Source organism: Petaurus breviceps, unplaced genomic scaffold (assembly GCF_028583685.1).
Source record: "Petaurus breviceps papuanus isolate PSGF00001 unplaced genomic scaffold, PetGlider_PUasm1.0 174, whole genome shotgun sequence".
Classification (NCBI taxonomy): Eukaryota; Metazoa; Chordata; class Mammalia; order Diprotodontia; family Petauridae; genus Petaurus; species Petaurus breviceps.
In genome coordinates this window covers 22,679,076-22,688,602 of record NW_027185761.1, presented here as the reverse complement: position 1 = coordinate 22,688,602, position 9,527 = coordinate 22,679,076, and the positions used below count along the sequence as shown (strand labels likewise).

General features: G+C 41.8%; 2 protein-coding genes across 6 annotated transcripts in view; one reads left to right on the top strand and one right to left on the bottom strand.

The window, feature by feature from the left end:
• SYN2 (synapsin II) overlaps positions 1–9,527 on the top strand; it is a 256,865-nt gene that overhangs the window by 193,338 nt on the left and 54,000 nt on the right. The window lies entirely within an intron of this gene.
• The window catches only part of TIMP4 (TIMP metallopeptidase inhibitor 4), a 19,147-nt gene that overhangs the window by 8,806 nt on the left and 814 nt on the right, over positions 1–9,527 (bottom strand). For all 5 annotated transcript variants that reach the window (XR_011167539.1, XR_011167538.1, XR_011167541.1 and 2 more), the window contains exon 2: positions 576–673. Coding sequence is in view for 1 of the 5 variants with exons in the window: in XM_069083917.1 (XP_068940018.1) it covers positions 576–673 (98 nt within the window). In the remaining 4 variants the exon portion in view is untranslated. The remainder of the gene's footprint in view (positions 1–575; positions 674–9,527) is intronic.

Here is a 9,527-nt window from a genome sequence, read left to right as displayed (position 1 = left end):
GATAGATAGATAGATAGATAGATAGATAGATAGATAGATAGATAGATAGATGATAGATAGATAGATAGATAGATAAACAGTACTTCAGTATAATTGGTTTCCTTGGCAATCCTAAGAATTTTATTTTATTCATTTAAGAACATCATTCTGAGAAAGGATTTATAGATTTCACCAGATTGCTGTAGATTTAAGAACTTCTCTGCTAGGAGCTTGGATCATGAGATGGCCTTTGGCAAAACTAGAGAATCTTAAAGGAGGCAGGAGACCTTGGTTGTATCTCTTTCTCTATAATTGACTCACTCGTGGACCTTGGGTAAGCCATTCTTCTTGCCTCAGTTTCTCTGTGTCTAAAATGAGAGGGTTGTACTATCCATCTAGAAGGTCCCTTCCTGTTGTAATGTTTTGACCATTGCGCTCTCCCCACACCCTAACTGCATCCTCTCAGGGCTGTTATTGACCCAACTATTCCCTCGGACTGAGTCCATCCTGTCCCTTTCACGTGCCAGTCCTTCCCAGAGCATGGATCTCAAGCAGAAAACCAAAAGGAAGGGAATTTCCAGTCCTTCTCCTTGTACCTTTATCTGTTTGATTTCATATCGGATCATTTTCTGGGTGTCAGCCGGGTCGTCACTGGCTGGAACCACTTTTTCACTGGACACTTTGGCCCGGATCACTGCAAGGGAAAGAAGACGAAGGTCCCATTAGTGTTGTAGAGGTTCAGCGGCCTGAGAAGCTTGTCGTGGTCAGCCTCTGGATCACAGAAATTGGATGAACCGGAAGCTCCCATGTCAGTTATTCTGGAAAACTGAAACAAGCTAGGACCCATCAAATCCCAAACCAGAGCTGGGGTGTCTGAGGTTTTAAAACTCTGCTCTATTAAAGTCAGACTGAAATAGGTCACATAGAGAATGGTTATTTGAGCTATAGTTTGTTTTAATTAATTTATTTTTAGTTTTCAATGTTGACATAGTTTTAAAGGGTTCAGGTGAAAGTATTTTTCTGGACAGGAGCCCTGAGAAAAGGTTACTTACTGTAAGATGTTTCAAGGAGAAGGCCTATGGTATAGCAGAGTGGACATTAGATGAACTGGGTGCTGGCCCTGCCACTAAATAGCTGTATGACCTTGGGCAAATCATTTCCCTTTTTATCTACAAGATGAGGGTTGTAGCATCTGTCTCCTCACCAGCTTGTTGTTAAAGTTAAAGGACATAATATACAGAAAAGAAATTTGAAAAACTACAAAGATGTGATGATTTTGTGGTTATTGTTACAATATCATGCTATGTGGTCATGATTCTAGTGATGATGTCATGATCACCATTGTGTCATGATTATACTTAAGATGTCATGATTATACTTATGATGTCATTGATATAGTTATGATGCCATGAGTATAATTATTATGTTGTGATTATAATTATTATGACTATGACATCATTATTATAAGTGATGCCACAATTACAGTTACGATGTCATGATTGTGGTTATATCATTATGCTTATGTTATGATTTTAATTATGATGTTATATTCTTGTTATGACATCATGATCACCATTATGATATCCTGATCACATTTATGACATCATGATTATATTTATGATGTCACGAGTATAATTATGTTATGATTATAGTTATTACAATTATGAAATTGTTGTTATAGATGATACCACAACTACAGTTATAATGTCATGATTATAGTTATATCATGGCTATAATTATGATATTATAATTATAGTTGTAATTATTCTTCTTATGTCACAATTATGGTTATGATGTCATAGTTACAATTATAATGTCATGATTATAGATTCTCCCTGGCTGTTAAGCAAGTGTATTCATTAATACCCTGAGCTGGAATTTCTTGTTTCATTCATGTTCTCCCCCCACCCATCCCCATGTCATTGAGTAGCTAGATGGTTTAATGGGTAGAACAATGGACCTGGAGTCAGAAGACCCGAATTACAATCTAGCCTTTGTCATTTAGCCGTATGATCCTGGATGAACCACATAACCTCTTTGTCTCAATTTCCCCATCTGTAAAAAGGAGATAATAACAACACCTGTCTTACAGGGTTATTGTAAAAATCATATGAGATAACAATTGTGAAGCACTTAGCACAGTAAGTGTTTACTACTAACTTAAAATGTTAACTATCATCATCCTCATTATTATTGATATTGTTATTACTCTCTGTATGACCCTGGGAAAGCCACTTAACCACTATCTGTCTGTTTGCTCAATTGTAAAATGGAGATGATAATAAAAGTGTCTACCTCCCAGGATTGTTGTGAGGATAAAGTAAGAAATTATTTGTAAAGTGCCTTGCAAACCTTAGAGCACTTTTGGTGGTGGTGGTACTGGGGAACCAGGAAGGCAGGATAACTGAGATCAAGTGGTGGTCTAGCCTAGGTACCTACTGGAGGAGTCAGAGCAGCCTCAGCAGGACTTGTAGGAAGGTTCAAGGGCACAAGTATATGCTGAAGCTCCCCTGGGCACCAGAAGCTGAATCTCAGAGTTGGAAGGGAAATGGAAGAGCATTTATTAAGCACCTACTAGCACCACGCTAAGGGCATTACAAATACTATATCATTCGACTTTGATCCTCATGACAACCCTGTGAGGTAGGTATTATACCCATTTTACAGATGAGGAAGCTGAGGAAGGCAGCATGTAAGACACCTGCCCAGAATCCCACAGCTAATGAGTGTCTGAGGCTGGATTTGAACTCAGGTCTCCCTAACTCCAGAGGCAGTACTCTATCTGATAGGTCACTCACTACAAAGGCTCCTGCCCCCCAATCAGATTGAGAAATTCCTCCTGCAGCATCCTTGACTACTGCACGTATGACGTCTGCTTGAACACATAATGAACATCATTATCTCACAAGGTGGCAGCAGCTCACTGTGTCATTGGGACTGCTTGTTGTTAAGATGTTTTCCTATTGAGATCCCAGTAATTGTCACCCAAGGGTTCAAGCTCTGCCCTCAGGAACAGCACAGGCTGAGTCCTTTCCTTCTCCCGCTTAACGCGTCTCCATCTATTCCAAGAGAATTCTCTTCCCCTCTCCCAAGTCTTCTCTTCTCTGGCTCAGTTCATCATTCCTCCTTCTTCAGCTATCCCTTGTAAGTCTTAGCTTGACAAACATTTATTACGAGCCTCGAGAAGCCAACGTTCCACAGGGGGACACAGCATGGACCCAGGTAAGCCATGTACAAACAAGGCAGAGAGTGAAGCAGCAAGGGAAACATCCTGCAAAGCACCCTGGGGAAATTGAGGAGGGAGAGACGCAAATACTGGAGGGACCAGAGGAGCCTTGACTAAGGAGAGGGGTGCCTCACTGAGTCCCAAAGGAAGATAAGGATTCTGAAAAACAGAAAAGTTGTGGTGGCCTGGTGGCCTGGTGTACTGGATGGAGGGCCAGCCTCAGAATTGGGAAGACCTGAGTTTGACACATACTGGGATATGGGACTGACAGGCAAGACCCCTACCCTCTCAGTGCCCCAGAAACTCTCTAAGACTGTACTTAGCAGAAGTGAAGGTGTTGATCTTTGTTGGTAAAGGGAATTCCTCACCTGAAACTCTCTACTGATTAAAAACACAGTCCATATTTTTTTTTTAATGGAGGCAAGAGAGAGAACATGGGGAACAGTTGACAAGTCCTTTTTCCTGGAATGTAGAGTGCATGAAAGTCTGGCACCAGACTGTGGAGGACCTTAAAATGTCAGGTTGAGGAGTTTGTATTTTTTTTTCTAAAAGCCATAGGAAACCACTGATGGTTCTAGGGAAGGTTCAGGCCTGTGCTTTAAATCCATAGCTCTGTGTGGCATAGATTGTAGCAGGAAAATACCTGAGCAGTGGAAAGGCTATTAAAATAGTCCAGGTGAGAAGTAATTAGGGCCTGAAGCAGGATACTGCCTATGTAAAATGGTAGTATTAAACACACTGTGTGGGGAGGATTAGGGTCTAATATGTTTGGAGCCAGATTAAAGTGGAATTGGGAAATATTTAAGAAAATAAACAAAAATACAATGGAGCATTTATGGTTGTTCAGTTTCACTCATGTCTAACTTTTTGTGATCCCATTTGGGGTTTCTTAGCAAAGAGACTGGAGTGAATTGCCATTTCCTTTTCAAGCTAATTTTACAAATGAGGAAACTGAGGCCAACAAGGTTAAGTGGCTTGCCCAGCATCACACAGTTAGTACTTAAAGTGTTTAAAGCTGGATTTGAATTCGGGTCTTCCTGACTCCAGGCCCAGTGCTCTGTCCACTGCACCACCTAGCTCCCCCCACAACAGAGCATAGATAATGTTAATATGTGATTTTCTAAGCCAATATGCAGCCATCAGGGATCCTTTTGTATGATTTAATGGCCCTATTTCTACTTGAGTTTGATTCGTTGATGTAAATGGCAATTGGGAGCAGATGTTAAAGATGTGGAGTGGAGGGAGAATTCGCTGGACTGGGTAATTGATGGAATGGGGAAATGATACTTCAGAAAGTTAGTAGGTAGATTAGCGAGGTTATGACCTTGGCTTTCTGAGAGGATGGCAGTACCACCAACCCAGATAACAAGGTTTGCAGGAAGGGCAGGCTTACTAACTAAAATGATGAGTTCAGATTTAGCCATATTGAATTTGATGGGCAAATAGGGCATCCAGGAAGAATTCATCTCCTGGAAAATCATTATACTCTGAGAATCCTTGGTTTCCTCATTGATAAAATGAAGATGTTGGAGTAGATGGTCTCCCAGGACCCTTCAAGCTCGAGTTCAAGGACTATCCCATGAAGGAGTCAAGCAGATCACCTTGCCCATCTCAATATCAACAGCTTCATCAGGAAAATGACTTAGAGTAATAATAGCTAATATTTATATAGTGCCTTAGCTTCATGTATACCAGCCCATGCCATCCTCATGTAGGTTCCTTGAGCATAGGGACTACCAGTTTTTGTCTTTTTGAGGGGGAGAGGGGTATATAGTAGGAGCATAATTAATACTTATTGAATTGATATTCCCAAGCTGACTTGAGTCAACACAAAATAATGGATAGAATGCTGGAACTGGAGGCAGAAAGACCTGGGTTGAGATCCCACCTAGAACACATTAGCTATATAGCCCAGAGAAAGTTACTTAATCTCGGTTTCCTCATCTCTAAAATGATCACATGGATCCTGAGGTCCCTTCCATCCCTAAATATATGATCCTAGGTAGATGCTGGCGGCTAGATAATGCAATGGGTAGAGCCCTGATCCTGGAGTCAGGAAGGCTCATCTTCCTGAGTTCAAATCTGGCCTCAGACACTTTCCAGCTGTGTGATCCTGGGAAAGTCATATCACCCTGTTTGCCTCAGTTTCCTCATCTGTAAAATGAACTAGAGAAGAAAATGGCAAACCATTCCAGTATCTCTGCCAAGAAACCCCCAAATGGGGTCATGAAGAGTTGGACACAATTGAACAACAATGACAGGTAGGTGCTATTATCATCCCCCTTTTACAGATAAGGAAACTGAGGCTCAGAAAAGGTAAGTGGTTTGCCCTGGATCACACAACTATTAAGTGTTAAGAGGCAGAAATGGGACTGTTTTCCACTAATATCATATTTATTATCCTTAACTATCTCCCTCCCCCATCTCACAAGATCCCTGGTGTTTTGCGTAGATAACCCAAGAAAAATGCTTCAAATGCAGGACTAACTGCTAGTCACAAACAGAGCTGAGGCCACAGAAATGTCCTGTCAGGCCCAGAAAGCCATTACTCAGTATGCAGAGAGGATGCCTTTGGCCATAGAAATGCTAATTGGCGGTAGGGTTGGAAATTCACGTTCTACTTTGGCTATGGTAATGAGCAGTTTATAGACACTCTGGCTAGAGTGGGGAGCCAGGGAATGGAAGGGACCACAGCACGCCTACATTTTTTTCTCCATATCTCTTTGCCTAAAGATTTTGGAGTGATCGGGTCTCAGTTGTGTAGAAGACATTGAAGGAAGAAAGGAAACCACCCATTAAAAGCCCCCTCTTCCATGAGTTCTGAAGGTCAGGAGGCTTGAAATAGTCCAGGCAGTGATATAGTGGGAACTGCAGTAAAACCTTGAATTCTTGGAACCAAACTATGTGAAAGGTTCAAAGTTAACTAAGTGTTGCTAATTGAGAGGGGTCTGTGGCATGCTGGATGGCATCCCTGTTAGCTATAGTCCTATAGCTCTTCTTCCTTTTCTGGCCAGACTCCTAGAGAAGGATATCCATAATTGATGTCTCCTCTTCCTTTTTCTCTTCCTCCCTTCTTAACTCTCTGCTGTCCAGCTTTCTACTTCATCACTCAACTGAAACTGCCCTCTCCAGAATTACAAATGATCCTCCATCACCATATTCTATGACTTTTTCTCAGTCCTCATCCATCCTTCTTAAGCTCTCTGCAGCCTTTGACATCATAGATGGCCCTCCTTCACCTTGATATTCGCTTCTGTCTGCATTTTCTTTTTTTTAATAAGCAATTGGGGTTAAGTAACTTGCTCAAGGTTACACGGCCAGGTGTTTCTGGGTGGGTGCTAAGTGTCTGAGCCTGGATTCAATCCCCAGGTCATCCCAACTCTGGGGATGGTGCTCTTACTTGCTGTGCTACCTGGCTGCCCCAATATTCGCTTCTGTCTGCATTTTCAAGGCACTCTTCTCTGCTGGTTCTCCTCCTTTCTATCTGACCATTTCTTCTCAGTCTTCTTTGCTGGACTTTCATGTGATCACACTGGTGAATAATGGGTGGGTGTCCCCCAAGGATCTGTCCTGAGTTCCCTTCTCTTTTACCTCTATATAATTTTACTTGGTGATCTCTTCAGCTCCCATCATTTTGACTATCAACTATGCAGGTAATTCCCATATTCATTTGTCCAATGTCAACCTCTTTCCTGACCTCTAGTCTCATGTTTCCTGCTGCCTATTGGACATTTTGAATTGGATAACTCATAGAACTTATACATGTTTTGGATTGATTTGGATATCCCATAGAACCTCAACATGTTTAGAACTGAACTTATCTCCCCCCACCAAATCTTCCCCTCTTTCTAACTCCCCTATTTCTATCAAAGTTATCACCATCCTCCTGGTCACTTGGGCTCAAAACTTAATTCTCAACTCTCTCTCACCACTTCCCTCCAATCAGTTGCTAGCCCTGTTATTTCTGCCTTGACAACATCACTCATTGTATGTCTCCTTCTCCCTTCTGACACTACCCCTGCTCTGTTTCAGGGTCTCATCACTTCCCACCTAGAATAATGTAATAACTTACTGGTTGGTTCCCCTACCTCAAGTATCTCCCACTCCAGTCCATCTCACTTAGCTGTCAAATTGACCTTCCTAAAGCAATATTTTGATCATCTCACCCCTCCTAGTCAATCACCTTCACTGGCTCCCTATTACCTCCAGTATACCAAATATAATACCCTCTGTTTGAAGCCCTTCATATTCTGAACCCTTCCTAGTGTTCCTTACACTCCCTGCCCCACCCCATGTACTGATCTTTCTGCTGTTCCTTGAATTACACAAACCATCTCCCAACTCTTATGTTTTTTCATTTACTATCCCATGCCTGGAACTTTCTTCCTTCTCATCTCTGCTTCCTAGATTCTGTCAATTCTCATCTAAAATCCCACCTTCTTAGGAAGCCTTTCCTGATCCCTCTTAATACTAGTGCCTTCCCTCTATTGATTCTCTCTAATTTAACCTGTCTATATCTTGTTTGTACATAGTTGTTTGCATGTTCCCTCCCCCATTAGACTGTGGGCTCCTTGAGAGCAAGAACTAGCCTCTATCTTTTTTATGTCTCCAACACTCCACATATAATAGATGCTTTTTTTTTTAATGACTGTAGACAGACTGCTCATTGACTGAGAAAAGGATATACACAGACAAATAATTGTCCATATCTAATAATAACAAATGTAAAGTCCTACACTCAGATTCAAAAAGTCAAGTGTCCAAAGTTTCTTATGCTTAATACCTATGTGATATTGGCTAAAGCACCTCTCTGGGCATCAGTTTTCTCTTCTGTAAAACAAAGGAGTTGGGACAAACCTCTCAGGTACCTTCTGGCTCTAAATGCTAGGGGCAGGATGAGGAAACCACACCTAGACAATAATTTATGTGAAAAAAAGACATGTGTTTGTAGTTAAAATTCAAGCTGAAAGAGTCACATGCACTGTCATTGTGATCTTAGGCTGCTTTGATGGAATCATAATGTCCAGAACAGGAGCTCCTAACCTTCCTGCTCAAACTATTACCTGGTAATTTGATCTGTTCTGGGTACTACATTTAGGAAGGACATTGACAAGCCTGAGGGCATTGAGAGAACACCAGCAGTGATGGTAAAGGGACTAAAAGCCAGGCTACCATGAGACAGAATAAAGGAACAATCTAGCTGAAAGAAGGTAAAACATAGTAGGGGAACTCTGTTGACTGTGCCATATAGAAGAAAGATCTGACTAATTTTGCTCAGTCTCAGAGAGCTGAACTACACTGAAAGTTTCATAGGCAGCTTTCCAGTCAAGGATTGTCATCCTAAAATAGAACAGTCCAGAAGTAGAAAGGAGAGCCTCCAGGAGTAGATAATTCCCCATCATTGGCTCACTGACTACTCATGAGGGAGTGTACAGAATGGGTTCTCGTTTAGGATAATTCTTCAGATTCTTACTTTCTATGGGTTTTTCCTCTACCTTGGCATTCAACTGCAGAGAGAAAGGGGCCAATCCCAAGAAACCAATATAGGTTCAATGGTTTAATTAAAAAAAAAATAATAACCTTGCAAGGGATGGAATGGGGGAGGTTCTGGAGTCAGTACACATAGGAGATGAGCTGAAAAGAATCTTAGGTTACCTAGTCCAACTCCTTCATCTTACAAATGAGTGAACTGAGGCCCAGAGAGGTTGTGATTCATGCACAATTCCTAATGCAGGAATTGGATCCTCGGACCTCTTACTCGAATTCCAGTGCTCATTTCCCTACCGCCAGCCTGACTTTCTGCAGCAGCAGCGATGGTCCTGGGCTGGAAGAACCTCATGTTTAAAATAATGGCCCTGCTTGATTTTCCACTATTCTGAGCACTGTACTGAGCTTTCTTAGGTGAGTAAAGGCAAGGACGGAGAAGGCAGTGTGGTGGGTGTAGTGGAAAGGGCCCATTTCCCCCAAGGCAAAAAAACAAACAAACAAAAAACCCCCTTCAGTTCTAGTCCCTTCTTCTATGCAAATGTTGAGACACTTTCCCGGACCCTGAACCTTAATTTCCCCACCTGTAAAATAAAGAATTTGGACTGGATCTCTAGATTCTCTTCCAGCTCTAAGGAACTGCGATTCCATGCCATGGGTCACTGGGTGCTGTGGAAGACTCTTTGTACATTCTCTTTGTCCCATAAAAACCAGTGACTTTCCACTTGTCAAATGTTGCTATAGCAATGAGTCCTCTCCCAATGACTTAGTTTAAGAGTTAAGAAGGAAGCAGTGTACGAGTGTATGAAGGGGAATTGGGTTTGACTTTGGGGGAGGG